Raw genomic sequence first — 16568 nt, 5'->3', positions numbered from 1 at the left:
CAACAAATTAAACTACATGACAAACCGATTGACAATTTCTCCGCTTTTTGTGTTGCAATATCCTACTTTCATCTTCATACGTGTTTGATCTGCATACATATGTCTCCCAAATGATTCGGTTCAAAAGAAAAATATTCTGAGTACGGACAAGCTTTAAACCGAGAGAAGTCACTGTCAAATAAAGTAATGTTGCAGGTCTTTCAATAGTCTCGTTAAAGTCAGCATTGTCTTAAAATGACCTTGTTTACCAAAGTACTTGTCGTTGTGTCGAATTTTGACTGACATGTTTTGTTTTATGCCCATTGTTGGGTGATTGTTTCACTCATTTTGGAAACAAATTGATCAGTACAGAGGGATCACAGTGGAGACAAGGTATGCTTACTCCTCTAAGGCATCTGATCCCACCTAGTGTGCTTCCAGGGGTACATGACTTTTTTGCCCTATTTAGATTTGTATTGATGACATTGATCACAGTTTGCTATCTTCACCTTTTACATGAAACACATATCCTCCATATCTTAACAATTTTTATCAAACATAATTCTCTCTTCAGAAGTTCAAGTAACCTTAAGTAAACACAGTACACTTTAAGATAATGATCATTCAATTATACCCTTACTTAAGAACGAATCGTTCTATAGGGATCTGCGATTAAAAGAGGCAACAATATAAAAATGAAGAACTGCGTATGTGTCATGGTTTTCTTCATAGGGAATGCTTCTAAGGTAATTCCTGTGATTTTATGTGGAGTGAAGTAGATGATATGTTGTAATTGTTCATTTTATAGAAAATTAATGTACTAAAACTTTACAAAATGTGTCTAATAAAAATATAATCGAATATAGGAACTATTGATAAACTATTGTATTTTGAAAAAAAAAACCTACAATGAAGGACAATAGCATAGTAAATACATTTTCAGTGACTAAATGTAAAAATCCTCGATGTGGAACCTGCGACCATCTAACTGAAGGAACTTGCTATAACTTTAACGGCCGAAGATTTACAGTGAACGCCAATATGTAGTGTGATACACAAAATGTTTTATATGTTATAACATGTCCAGGTATAGTGAATATTGTATTGGTGAGACCAGTAACACTCTCCGTACCCGGGTTCGTATTCATAAACAGCATATCAACACGCCAGAATACAGACAGATACCACTTAGTGAACATTTAGACGTGTGTGGACAAAAGAAATTTAAGATATTTCCTTTTTATAAAGTAACAGAAGGAAATGATATTTGTAGACGTCAAAAAGAAAAAACATTTTATTTGTACGTTGAAACCAAAGCTTAACAATCTGATTTAATATATATATATATATATATATATATATATATATATATATATATATATATATATATATATATATATATATATATATATATATATATATATATATATATATATATATATATATATATCCATGTGTAACTAAGCAATATGTTGTCAAACTCCTGAAGATTGAAAATGAAACCGGTAGAGTTTATTTCGGTGTTGTGATTTTTTTGAGATATATATATATATATATATATATATATATATATATATATATATATATATATATATATATATATATATATATATATATATATATATATATATATATATATATATATATATATATATATATATATATATATATATATATATATATATATACAATTATTGCTGGGGGGGTTTTAAGGTCAATACGATGATTTAGACACCTGAGAAGTACAATATTCACCGAGCCCGAATTGTTTTATTATATGATTCAATGATTAAATGACACACACTCATGCCATCTTACTTGTTTACATCTACTGAAGTACTAATGAGAGAAACTGGGTTAAAAACAACCAGTTGTATTACTTTGGAATTTGTAATTCTAGTTTAGGTGCGATGTAGAAAAAATAAATGTCAGGCATATGTATAGGTTTGATTTAAAAAAGGGGGGCATTAAAAGGAAAAAAATGACACATTACCTGTAAATCAAATCTTTGACTAGCCCCCCCCCCCCCCAAAAAAAAGGAAAGGAATTCTCCCAACTCAAAATTTTATTTGGTGGGATGTAAAGGTCCATAAAAGAGGAGAGGGGAGCTTTCATTAAAATTTTTCATCCTTAAAATTTAAGTCAAAACTTTACATTCTCAAAAGATAGGGAGAGGGACAGGCCTCCTGCAACCCCCCCCCCTCCCTGCAATCCTCACCCAAGAATCTATGTGCCTTCATGTTATGTTCATATGAGTGGAACTCAGGTGCAAGAGAAATGACTTTCCAAAACTATTTGCATTAATTTAGAATTTCCCTATCTATTTTTGGTCTAATGTAGAATAAATAATTCCTTATATTGACCTGGAAGGTCACCTGCAGGTCAATATAACATAGTATATTTCTAACATTGTTGGATCTCAGCCAATCAGAGAAGTGGGAATTATTCAATCATATAATAAATCCCTTTCATGAGGTCGATCATAGATAAATCGACTTCATAGAAAAGCATATCGACTGAGCACGAAGTGTGAAGTCGATATGTATATTAAGTTTATGGATTGACAGAATGAAAGGGCTACATTTGTTATATTATTTTACAGAGATTGGCAAAACAAAATTTTAAAATAATGGGAACAAGGCACAGGCACAAGTTTTCTCTCTTGACTTTTTTTTAAAACATAGGGACTAGAGATCAAAGCAAATTAAGCTGTTTAATGTAATTGTGTTTCCTTTATACTGATTGAGTAATTTAAGGAATTTACTAATTTTAAAGCCTACATTTGTTTTATTATGTTTCGTGTCGATTTATGAAAAACATATCTAATTTATTATAATGTAAAGTAGATCCTTTTTCAAGGCATTGTTACATCTTACCAATTATTACAGAACATCACAATTATAGATTATAGGAGTTGAAGTATATTTTTTCACAAACATTAAGATTTTTTTTTAAATTAGGCTATAAGTCAATCATTTTGTTCCATAATAGATACATAATAGAAGGGTGGGCCTGGAAAAAGTAGGGTGGGTCTTCTATCCTTCTCCTAGCTCCCATCCCTTTATCTCTACTATTTTGAATTTTGAATTTCCTTTCTCTTCCTCTTGTTGACTCTGACTTTCCCTATTTCTTCCTTTCAAAAACTCTTTTACTCCTCGCATTCACCCAATTGCCATCAATCAAATCATTTATTTGTAAACGTACATGTGAGGTCTTTTTTTCTTCCCATGTGGTGCAATCCATTATATTTGAGCATCCTTGTACTTTAAACCAAAAGGTCAAGTGTTAAAGAGTGAAAAGAATATTCTTATCTTTGATCCATTTGCCACCACTGGTCAGGCATTGGGAGCTGCTGTGATTAATCTTGAAGCAATCAAAATTAAAGATACAAATAATATTCTGATGTCAAATGACAGTACTTACAACCAAAAAGTAACAAATTTTATAGGTTATTTCCATCGATGGCAGCAACTTAGGCTAGACAAGCCCTGGATATAGCTTTTGGAAAGTGCGGATTAATCATTTTCAATTAAGAGAACTACATGTTACAGTGTAATTTATTCCTGTCCAAGATTTGATATTCATTTTGTACAACTGAATAGATAATCAGTAAATCTGTATTGTATATTCATTATTGCATAATGAACACGAAATTAAGATACCAAAGAGTGTGACACATCTGTTTCTTTTTGGATATTTTAATAGAAAAGGGAAAAAAACCTGAATTTTTTTTTAAAAAAATAACATCATCACATGCATATGGAGGTAACGTCTCCCAGTTGATTCGATATGCAAGAGCATGTTCTACATATGAACAACTTCTAAAACGAGGCAAACTATTGTCAAATATGTTGATGAAACAAGAATATCAACCGTCTCGTTTAAAGTCAACATTTTGCAAATTCTATGATCGATACAATGACATTGTCAACAAATACAATCTATCGTTAAGTTCATTGTTGTCTGACCTTTTTTCATACAAATTTTTAGACTATTATTTTCACACTAAATTGTCTACGAATTTTTCCGTTTACCCGATCCTGACATGGAGCACACGGCGGGTGTCGACAAAGGATGGTTACTCCTCCGTCGCAATTGATCCCAACTCTGATGTTTTAGAGGCACGTGTTTGCTCTGCTTAAAATATGTGTTTTGAAAGCCACTTGCGCAGGAAGAAAATAAAAACTTTGACGAATGAAATTATGCTACTGGGTTGATTGATTGTTCGAGAATTTTTCATTTGTATATAGAGACAATCAGATACCGGTGAGGGGCTTCATATTTGGATCTTTACTCGACACTCAGGGCCATTTAGCGGCGAAGGATCTTTATAGTGCCAACACCTGCAGTGACATGAGGCATAGGTTTCTAAGATCTCATCCGAAAGACCCGCAACTTTCACTTCAAAGTGCCAAGCGCTTGACGAAGAAACAGTTGCTACCTATCTTTTATGGACACTGGTCAGTCGTATCCCGGGCGAGCGCTCTACCGACTGAGCTACCGTGCTACTGGAAACATTGTTAGTAAAATAAATGTCAAGTTATATAGAAACATTTTTAATGAGTGAATATTTGGCCAAACTGTGTAAAATATATAGCAATCACTGGTCAGGCATATTTCTTGAAAATATTATCACATTTATTGACTTTACAACGTTGTGTGCTCTGCGGTTACAAAACATGTTGATTTGAAAATTTACTAGCATGAGTCATATTAAATCAAATGTAATGAGACTTCACGCATCAATAAAATGGATATTTATACATATAAAAAGTCCTCATATTAAATTTCTCAAAAATAGTTTAACGACGGTTGACACGGTCCGCGAACTTTTCGAACAGTCTTTAAACAATCTTTAAACGAAATTTATATTTATATTTTCAACAAAATACAAGATCTTTTCGAAAAAGATAATACAGTATAGGCAATGTAGATAGATATAATGAAAATAATGATAAAAGAAATGAAAAATAAAATCTAATCTTGTTCAAATATGATAGTATTTTGTTCCAATAACATACTGATTAATTCAAATTGTTTTTTAAAGGATTAAAAGAATTTATAGGAAAAAATGCATGATATGTTTCATGTATGAAAATTGTGAAAATAGCTAAATCAATCCAAGCCAAATTAAGAAAAAAGGCGATGATTGTGATAGAAAATGACGGTATACGTACATAAATTAGCGAGCTAAAAATTTAGCGCAATCCTCCTCTTCAGTTCCTAAGCAAAATAATAAATTAACGTACTTGTGTCCAGAAAACAACAGTAGTACTTAGTTTAAATCATGTATAAGCGTATACATAAACTAGCGGAAAAGAAGCTGCCAAAAATGCGCTAAAAACGTGTGTACGAGGGTAGACTTTTGTCATAACATTTTTTAGTTAACGTCATATTTTTACCAAATTTGGTACACATACTGGTATTTAAACAGTAGATTCAAATATTTTGAGTCAAAAAATTGGAATATATCTTGATATTTATCAAAATATCAAAGATTTAAGACAGCAAAAATGGGGTCATGGACCAGGGTCAAAATTGAGTTATTTATTAAATATACACTTTATAATGTCGATAGTCAAATCTCCAATAAATGGCGCTTAAACGAAGTAAAATTTAATTGATCAAATTCAGTATTGTTCTATTACTTCAGATGTTAAAATGTAATTTAATACATCGCTTCGTTTAATATATATCTAGTAGACTTCATTAGAAAAAGCAAAATACGATGACGTCGAAGGACGTCACGGAGCAGCAAGTAGCAATAAAATTTCGCTTTGCATTCGGGAAGCCTCTAAAACAGACTGAAAATGTTGAAGGAACCAGAAAATACATGTATATAAAAAATTAGCCGTCCATTTATATATAAATGGAAAAGACAGTTTTTGAATTGTAGAGACTTTGAATCGGACGATGAACGGTCTGCGAAGAAACAGATTACATATAGTTAAAAATCTTGTCAAAAGAGTTTGTAGCGTCATGAAACGTGATGTGAGCTTCACTGTTGCGGAACATGTGAAAATGAGTTACGCGGTAAAGAATTTGAAAAAAAAAAACTGACAAGCTACTCGAACAATTGTTACTAAACTAGGTGTCAAGTGTTATGGATGTTTTTTTATGAATGGGCAAGACGCTACAAACCGTTTGTGAAATGAAAATACAGAGTAATTTGAGAAACTTTCTCGACGTTGTTTTTGACGTTACAATGTTGTTAAGCGTGCTCTGTGGTGAAAAAATATGTTGTTTTTAAAATTGAGTAAAAGGGTTCCATTTAATCAAATGAAATGAAAATTCACACGTAGACAAAATAAATGTTTTTTTACATATGTTGTAAAAATCTTGTAAAAATAATATAATGAGGGACATTGTCTACTTATTTTTTAAATAACCCTCGTATAGTATTCTATTCCATTTTTATTTATTTATTTATTTATTTATTTATTTATTTATTTATTTATTTATTTATTTATTTATTTTATTTTATTTTATTTTATTTTATTTATTTTTATTTTTTTTTTTTTTTTTTTTTATTTTTTTTTTTTTTTTTTTTTTTTTTTTTGGGAAAAGATGATTTACATGTAAAATATGCAATCACATTGACAAAATGTTCTAAGAGAAGAAAAACAAACCAAATGCTTACATAATGTAGTGTTTTTCGTCAGACATATTTTGAGATATTTATTATCGTTCGTTTAATCACATACGAATGTTAAGCAACAAATACAATATCCGATTTTTTAGTCCTTTTGTGAACTAAAAGTCAATGAAATCCATAAAGAGGTAAATTGTTTGACACATAACTTAAATTGAACAAATTTGAAGGAAATATGAAATAAGATTATATACGGGTAGAACAAATATTGAAAGCATCTTAATCAGCGTGACAGTCTGACGGACAGAATGGATCAGTTACTTGACCTGAAGTCAATATTAACTCACGTAAGAAAAAATTGAAAACAAAACAAATATTTTCGGAAAAAATCAAACTGTGATTGTGTGAAAACGGAATGTAGCACACCATTGGGGTATTATGTATTTCCATACATTTAATGAAGTACGTGGTAACTTTCTGACTTTTTCCTAGAATCGAGATCTCATCGTTTATTGTTAATGGTTTTACTTCCTCTACATTTCTCGACTTTCTCTTCTTCCTTATTTAATCTCCTCCATCTCGATTTTTTCCAACATCGCACGGATTTAAATTTTTAAGTATTTCTCTAGATTTTAGGATTGTACGTCCTCTTAATTATTAATTTAGGTTTTCTTTCTTTCTTCCTTGTATATTCCTTCTTCTTGATTTTCTATCAAGATGGGGTGGACAAGGACATCAGATTATAAAGATAATTTAAAGTGATTTACTATTTTGCATTTTTTTTCCTTAAGTTTATTTTTTGTTCTTCTTAGTTTATTTTTACTTTCTATACTTCAACCATTCTCTCTCTCTCTTCTTCTTCTTCCACGACTGGACCAATGCAAGACATTAAAAATTATGTAAAAAAAATAATTATATCACAGTCTTTTTTTCTTCCGTATAAAGATGTCTCCTTAACCCGATTTTTTTTCGAGTTTTCTCTTTATATTGATTTTCTTTATTACTTGTTTTCAGTTTATTTTAATTTTTTAAACTTATTTCAGCATCTAAGCATTCTTGTGTAAAAATTAGTCTAATCCTGCGTTCAAATCTTTAATGGACACTGGTCAGTCGTATCACAGGGCGAGCGCTCTACCGACTGAGCTACCGTGCTACTGGAAACATTGTTTGTAAAATAAATGTCAAGCTAACATTTTTAATGAGTGAATATTTGGCCAAAGTGTGTGAAATTTATAGCAATCACTGGTCAGGCATATTTCTTGAAAATATTATCACATTTATTGACTTTACAATATTGTTGTGTGCTCTGCGGTTACAAAACATGTTGATTTGAAAATTTACTCGCATGAGTCATATTAAATCAAATATAATTAGGCTTCACACATCAATAAAATGAATATTTATACATATAAAAAGTCCTCATATTAAATTTCTCAAAAATAGTTTAACGACGGTTGACACGGTCCGCGAACTTTTCGAACAGTCTTTAAACAATCTTTAAATGAAATTTACCGTAGTGCTTAACAGTAAGACTTTTGAATGATTTTTTAACAAATATTATCATTCGATCAGAATTACCAAAAACGTGGTTTAAGATGCAACAGATATTGCGTTTCCTGAACAATTCTTATTAATCATATCTATCTCCTTAGAACTTCCTCATAAACTGAAGCATACAAAATACGGTATAAAATTAAAATTGTAAAAAAGAGTCCTCAGTCTGGAAGTGGGCTTTGTATGGTGAACCGAGAATAAATTTAGTAATACAGTAGAAAGATGAAGACCTGCATATTTGTAATGTTTTTCTTCTTCATTTGCCTTGTTTCTCAGGTAATCATTATATGGTACTAATATGCTTACATGACTTGGATGTAACATAATTATAGCATGTTATTATCATTATTTTTTTTAAACAATTTATAGAAAAATGCATGTTTCATCAAAATACAAGATCTTTTCGAAAAAGATAATATATAGTATAGGCAATGTAGATAGATATAATGAAAATAATGATAAAAGAAATGAAAAATAAAATCTAATCTTGTTCAAATATGATAGTATTTTGTTCCAATAACATACTGATTAATTCAAATTGTTTTTTAAAGGATTAAAAGAATTTATAGGAAAAAATGCATGATATGTTTCATGTATGAAAATTGTGAAAATAGCTAAATCAATCCAAGCCAAATTAAGAAAAAAGGCGATGATTGTGATAGAAAATGACGGTATGCATAAATTAGCGAGCTAAAAATTTAGCGCAATCCTCCTCTTCAGTTCCTAAGCAAAATAATAAATTAACGTACTTGTGTCCAGAAAACAACAAGTAGTACTTAGTTTAAATCATGTATAAGCGTATACATAAACTAGCGGAAAAGAAGCTGCCAAAAATGCGCTAAAAACGTGTGTACGAGGGTAGACTTTTGTCATAACATTTTTTATTTAACGTCATATTTTTACCAAATTTGGTACACATACTGGTATTTAAACAGTAGATTCAAGTAATTTGAGTCAAAAAATTGAAATATATCTTGATATTTATCAAAAATATCAAAGATTTAAGACAGCAAAAATGGGGTCACGGACCAGGGTCAAAATTGAGTTGATATACACTTTATAATGTCGATAGTCAAATCTCCAATAAGTGGCGTTAAACAAAGTAAAATTTAAATGATCAATTTCAGTATTGTTCTATTACTTCAATTGTTAAAATGTAATTTGATACATCGCTTCGTTTAAAATATATCTAGTAGACTTCATTAGAAACAGCAAAATACGATGACGTCGAAGGACGTCACGGAGCAGCAAGTAGCAATAAAATTTCGCTTTGCATTCGGGAAGCCTCTAAAACAAACTCTGAAAATGTTGAAGGATTCAGAAAATACATGTATATCAAAAATTAGCCGTCCATTTATATATAAATGGAAAAGACAGTTATTGGAGTTGTAGAGACTTTGAATCGGACGATGAACGGTCTGCGAAGAAACAGATTACATATAGTTAAAAATCTTGTCAAAAGAGTTTGTAGCGTCATGAAACGTGATGTGAGCTTCACTGTTCCGGAACTTGTGAAAAATGAGTTACGCGGTAAAGAATTTGAAAAAAAAAAAAACTGACAAGCTACTCGAACAATTGTTACTAAACTAGGTGTCAAGTATTATGGATGTTTTTATGAATGGGCCAGACGCTACAAACCGTTTGTGAAATACAAAATACAGAGTAATTTGAGAAACTTTCTTGACGTTGTTTTTGACGTTACAATGTTGTTAAGCGTGCTCTGTGGTGAAAAAAAATGTTGTTTTTAAAATTGAGTAAATGGGTTCCATTTAATCAAATGAAATGAAAATTCACACGTAGACAAAATAAATGTTTTTACATATGTTGTAAAAATCTTGTAAAAATAATATGATGAGGGACATTGTCTACTTATTTTTTGAATAAGCCTCGTATAGTATTCCATTTTTTTTTTAAATTTATTTATTTTTTTTTTTTTGTTTTGTTTATTTATTTGTTTATTTATTTATTTTTGAAAGGATGATTTACATGTAAAATATGCAATCACATTGACAAAATGTTATAAGAGAAGAAAAACAAACCAAATGCTTACATAATGTACTGTTTTTCGCCAGACATATTTTGAGGTATTGATTATTGTTCGTTTAATCACATACGAATGTTAAGCAACAAATACAATATCCGATTTTTTAGTCCTTTTGTGAACTAAAAGTCAATGAAATCCATAAAGAGGTAAATTGTTTGACACATAACTTGAATTGAACAAATTTGAAGGAAATATGAAATAAGATTATATACGGGTAGAACAAATATTGAAAGCATCTTAATCAGCATGACAGTCTGACGGACAGAATGGATCAGTTACTTGACCTGAAGTCAATATTAACTCACGTAAAAAAAAAACATGGTACTGTTGCAACGGAATAATAAATAAATCTTAATTAAAACAAATGTTTTTTTCTCAATAATTGATATCCTGAAAGGAAAGGTTGTAGATAATAGAAAACAAGTTCGTATTATTGAACATTTTCGGAATCTCAGACACCTGACATCGCACAACGGACAGCGGACTTGCAAACAAAAGACAACTTACGGGGAGCGTTTTACAAATACGTTTTAACATTTACCTGAGAATTTTCTTTCATTCATCTCTGACATCTATTAAAACGAATAAATTGAAAACAATTAAATAGGTCAGAATTGTAGAGATTGGTAGAGATTAAAAATAGTTTGTTTTTTTTTACAAACAAAATTTTACAAACAACTAAACTGCCACATCAATTGATCATAATTAAAGTCATATATGGCGTTTTTTTAATAAGTTCAGACTAACTTAAATTAAAAAGATCTATTTATTTTATTACTTTATATAAAGAGAGGACTTTCCTGTAAATCACACAATTTAAATTAATCGCGTTTCATAGATTTTATTAATTTAAAACAATAATTAACCGATTTATTTACCGACTCCGCATTTAATTAACACACAGTTTAAAATCAATTTGACTATGGAAACATCAGGTTCAGGTTCAAAATCAGTAAAAATCTTAATTTGATCGTAAACAACATATATCATGTTTATCTACACTCAATCACGTATTTTTAATTTTAGTTCAGATACGCCATATATATAGCTTTAAATATATATATCTTTATATCATATGCAATGGCGGATTCAGATGGGTAACGGGAAATGCAATCCCCTCCCTTTGATTTTGGAAGAAATAAAAAATAATAAATGAGGATTGACGAGAAAAAAATATAAGAAAGAAATAGAAAAAAAGAGAGTTGTGACTGTATACATGTTATTGGAATTTAAGACAATAATAAAACTTCATATTTGATTTATCTTCTTCAGCACAACGAAGACATTCAAAATTTTTGATTTCTCTCGACGGTTAAGCTAAAATAGAAACTAATGTTTTTTTTTTTTTTTTTTTTTTTTTTTTTTTTTTTTTTTTTTTTTTTTACAATTAATCGGATAAGAAAAAAGAAAATAATTTTGAAAAAAAGTCAGAATGAGGAATTAAAATTTGCAAAATTTGATTTGAAAAATCCAAAAGTACATTGCTTAGCTGACTTTATTGAGCGATTTTAAAAACTCAAAATTTAATGAAAGTAAAAAATTAAGAAAGATTCCCTCTCCATTTTTAAAAGATAAAATACTTGATATAGATAACACTTGTACGTGCAAAAATTCTGAATTATGTTTAGCATATTTTAAAATTAAACCATTTCTTGGTTGAACATGAATTCTTGTATATATACATGTACATTTATATTGAATTAAAAGTTTCATGTTATTACCTCGATAATTTAAATTGTATTTTTATCATGGCCATGATGTAGTTACAAATTCTTTATTAAAATACATCGATGCAATAATGTTTAAACGTTTACATTAAAAAGTCTGTCTTTCAAAATCCAAGAATGAAGAAAACTTCCTGGACCCCCAGCAAGGCTTCAAATTCAAATTTTCCCTTTACCCAGTGGAAACCTCAAGCAGGTGGCCTCAGATCCCACATAGGAATCCTGACTAATTTACATCACACTCTTCCCGGCTATTCCAACGAGGATGTAATTGTTCAGTCGTTATTTTCTTAGGTGTAACATGTTTATGAATTAAAGTTTTAAAATCAGTAGTTATATGTCAAAGCCCAGTGCTTCTCTCTCTCTCCCCCCCTTTTAAATATCTGGATCAGCACATGATATGTGGAGTACGAAATAAGCTGTATGTGATGTTATTCACGTTCAAGACACTGATAATATATTATTGTCCAAAGTTATTATTTCCCGAGAAAGTACTTTTTTCTTTAAATTAAATGTATGTCCACAAACAATTCCTTAAACAAAATTTATTATATAATATATTTTACAGTGACGCCATAACTTACTTTGACAGATTTTTTTTTCTTATTTAAAGATCATGCGCTCATTAAGGTATCTATATCAAAATGCAAGTCCTTTACATTTCTTAGTTCTTGGAGATTTCTGCTTTCTATTTGTTGATGGGAAAATGGTGCCACTGGAATAAAACATTCAAATAATCTCTCGGGGAAGGGGGCAAATCATTATTTTAGGAAAAATTGGTGGAGGCCTCTTCTCCCTCAATACCACGTACATGTATACACTTGTACAGTGTAGAGTAGTGTTAATCATACAAATAAGAACGAAATGTGATTATCGAGTACAATTAATCAAGACTACAAAATTTATTTATATCATTCACTTTTTGACACGTTCCCTTACGTGAAAAGTCCGCTGTCTGAAGTCAACTGTCGGGTGTCTGAGATTCCGAAAATGTTCAATAATACGTTTCCACATAGCATGTGCTTTTCCGTACCACAAGAAAAGAAGCCAAGTAAACCACATCTTATCTGAAAGAAAAGCTAAAGATTGGCATATTAATGACACCAGATCTCTTAACGAGATAAGGTACAAAAAAATAATAATAAGATAATTCTGTTGCATAATTCTCAGAAATTAACTGACGCTGGCATACTTTGTTGACTTAGGAAGTCGATAAATGCTTTTTGAAATGGAGTTTTCGTTGAACTTTAAAAACTTGACGTCTGCAGGACCCGTAGCAAGTGTCTCCATATTGGAAAAAAAAATTATCACTGCCCGTTGATCTGCCGGTTTCATTTAACGGTGATACCTCAACTTCTGGAGTCCATTTTCGTTCATGTTGCCTCTTTCCTTGTCATCTGTTTTTTAAACATTTTTGAATTGACGTATTGCTTTGAGCGAAGTCAAGATTTGCAGTGAAACATATAATAGCATTTTTGAATTTAATTTCACGGAATTTTTTTTTTCATTAACTACTCACCCTCAGCAAAGAGTTATGTATCAAATGATATATGATACATATTATAAATACACAATCAATGACTGTACATAATATTATACACTTGGCTGATAGGCTACAGGAGACTATGACGTGTCGGTGAAGCTACTGGAGTACAACAGAGACGAGGACTGTAGCTGTGATGATACTCCTATTATATGTGACGATTGCGACGTTTATTTCCGGATCTGCTTAAAACCTTTATCACCAACACAAAAGTAAGAAAATCTCTCTCTCTCCCTCTCTCTCTCTCTCTCTCTCTCTCTCTCTCTCTCTCTCTCTCTCTGTGTGTATTCCTTGTGACAAGATCTTCCTTTGGGTACCAACATATTTGACCTCTTGACCTTGACCTTTAGTTTGATCCACTTTTGCAAAAATTTGCCCAACTTTAACCTTGGCCATAACTTTTGAACAGTTTGTGATAGGACTTTCAAATTTCACAGGTGTGTATTCCTTGTGACACGACATTCCTTGGGATACCAACGATTTTGACCTTTTGACCTTGGAGTTTGACCTACTTTTGAAAAACTTTGACTTTTGCCATAACTTTTGAACAGTTGGTGTTAGAGTATTTATATTTTGCATTTGTATTTCTTATTACAAGGTTTTCACCAGCATTCCATTAATTTTGACCCTTGTCTTTGACGTTGGAGTTTGACCCACTTTTAGAAATATTAACCTTGACTATAACTTTTGAATGATTGGTGCTTGGGTTTTCACATTTACCAGGTATATCTATTGACAAAGGTCCTTTCTTTGGGTAACAACAATTGAACAGTTTTGATCTCTTGACCTTGACGTTGGAATTTGAATTGCATTTGAGAAACTTTAACTTTCGCCTTAAGCTGCCATACGGGGGGCATCAGTGTTTCACAAATACATCTTGTTTGCACAAGTTATTGTCAATGCACACACAGTAGCCCCAGATAAGCATAATCTTTTAATGAAAAAACGTTCCTTTAATTAGGGATGAATTCAGTTTAAATGATCCGATTTTTATTTTTACTTTTTTTCAGTCCTAAGTGCTATGGAAATAATAATAACCAGCGAGTTACTGACACACACAGCTTTTTATTCGCCGACTCACTGAGATATGCTGATTTCTACACATGGAAAGACATCATGGGACAGGTAAATGTACATACATTAAAATTGTAGACGATATTTAGCAGTCAAAATTTAAGGCTAATTTTACCTTTTTATACACAGCCCTCGTTTGATATATCAGTTTATGCCTATGACTTCGACCTTTTAAATTCCAATGATGATCTGGGGGTAACAACATACGAGTACAGACGTAACACCACAACTAATAAACTGATTGTCACAACAAAACCCGGGATTAAGAACTTACGGTAAGAGGAAATGATTGATTTCTGGTTATTATTAAAAATTTATGTATTTTACTGCAACGACTTTGTTTTTCAGTTATTTGTCCTAAATAAATAATAAAACCGTTTAACTCGGTAAACCCATTGATATATCAACTTCACAGACAAGGAAATAATAATCCTTTCATATGTATATATAGGGTTTAATTTCTGATTTTTTTCAAAAGGATAAAGTTATCCCTAGATGTTTCCCTAGATGTTTCAAGTGGACAAGAAAATGTGAATATTCCAATACAGAAATGGCTACATTTAGTTGTCGCTGTGTCTACTACTTCCTTGTTTCGACGATCTTTAGTCAGTTAATTCCTGTCTGTGTTTGACGAACACAAGGTATTTTAATGACCTTGTCTGATTGATTATTTGTTTCGAATTATGTTTTATTCATTCATTTACTGTTTAATAAGCTATTTCTGTATCATGTGATCCAACTTCAACGTGTTGTCATCGTGATCGACGAGAGAGAGGGGACGGGGGGGGGGGGGGGGGCACTAAAGGTGACCAAAGACTTGGAAAAAAAAGTCATCAACATTATCTGTCCCTTAAGACAAAGAAATAGTTATGTAAAAAAGAAATAAGAATCTTTAAACACTAAACTACTGAGTTATGATTTATGCTTTTTTCCTTTGAATACAATAAAAATTATCATTCTTTTACAATTCTTTTGCAGAGATCATTGTATCGATATAATTCGATGAATTCTGGAGAACCTCTTCTCAACTTAATAGCAATAGCGTTTAATTAATGCCAATTCAACTGTCATAACCCGAGAGATTTGTACACTGGTCTACACAATAATGAACTGCTTCGTCTATTTTGCTTTCTATAAGGTTGGATTAATTTCACTTCTTGAAATGAAAATAAAACACTGTTTTCCTAAGTGTTATTGCCTTCGGATAATGCTGTTTACAACCAACGCCTTGTGCAAATAATTTCACTTAAAATAAAAAAAAAATCTCTGGATTTAAAAAAAAGTAAAGAAAGAGGGCGTACTACTCGAGGACAATCCCCCGCTCTCAGACGATATACATGTATTTCTCAATTTTTAAACTTTTCGGGAAAGTTATTTTTTCTGCAATTATGTTGTCAGTAATGTCTTCAACACATTTGATTCATTTATTTTATTGAACGACCTATTGATAGATAAATTGTTTTTCAAAGTTGACAGTTAAGCATATTTAATGGAAAATGGGTATATTGGAGCCATAAAAAATGATTTTGAATTTGAATGGGTCAAGTCTCCTTTCTACATTAACGTGTAATTGACGAAAAAGTAAATTTAAAATCTATTTTACGTTTTAAAAATATGGAATCTGAACATATTCTACATGAAAATCTAACATTTCTGAAAAATTACACGCTTCAATGCATTCGTTTATTTAAAGCACACTGACAAATTTTCATGAACTTCAAGAATTGAGAAATGTCTTTTCTCAGAGCGGGGGATTGCCCTCGCCTTGCACGCCTCCATTCTTTTTCATGTTAGACCTCATTTTTAAATTTTTATGATTTATTAGTTTTTTTTATTTAATGTTATTTTTTGTTCCATCACATGTCAAAATAAAACATATATATGCCAGGGCTTGGGCCTAGATTCATTAAGGAATTTATGCGAGGGTTGTCTATAAAGACTTAAATCTTTAATTTTCTTAATAATGACCGCCAAATGTGTATGTTAAAATTTTAATATAGACCATGATTTAGTAAATGTATAAAAACTGGGGGGAAAATATACACTACTTTATGAACT

At 30.9% G+C, this 16568-nt stretch overlaps 1 protein-coding gene across 1 annotated transcript; it reads left to right on the top strand.

Moving 5' to 3' along the window:
* The first annotated feature begins 8312 nt into the window (after positions 1-8312).
* On the top strand, positions 8313-15810 carry LOC133175026 (uncharacterized). The gene is made up of 6 exons (XM_061310118.1): positions 8313-8401; positions 13506-13648; positions 14447-14561; positions 14640-14785; positions 14989-15151; positions 15489-15810. Exons 1-5 carry the CDS (start codon positions 8348-8350, stop codon positions 15122-15124), a joined length of 594 nt encoding a protein of 197 aa, XP_061166102.1. The 5' UTR covers positions 8313-8347; the 3' UTR covers positions 15125-15151; positions 15489-15810.
* Positions 15811-16568: the final 758 nt, after the last annotated feature.

The sequence above is a fragment of the Saccostrea echinata genome, unplaced genomic scaffold (assembly GCF_033153115.1).
Source record: "Saccostrea echinata isolate AGI-Se365-2 ecotype Australia unplaced genomic scaffold, CSIRO_AGI_Sech_v1 ptg000060l, whole genome shotgun sequence".
Lineage (NCBI taxonomy): Eukaryota > Metazoa > Mollusca > Bivalvia > Ostreida > Ostreidae > Saccostrea > Saccostrea echinata.
The sequence above is the reverse complement of the archived record's forward strand: the minus strand, read 5'-3'. Positions and strand labels throughout refer to the sequence as shown.

Excerpts from the sequence above, each read along its gene's own strand:
- LOC133175026 (XM_061310118.1), top strand. The coding sequence starts at position 8,348 with ATGAAGACCTGCATATTTGTAATGTTTTTCTTCTTCATTTGCCTTGTT. Across the intron at positions 8,402-13,505 it reads TCATTTGCCTTGTTTCTCAG|GCTACAGGAGACTATGACGT; the intron begins GTAATCATTATA and ends CTTGGCTGATAG. Across the intron at positions 14,786-14,988 it reads CCCGGGATTAAGAACTTACG|GATAAAGTTATCCCTAGATG; the intron begins GTAAGAGGAAAT and ends TTTTTTCAAAAG.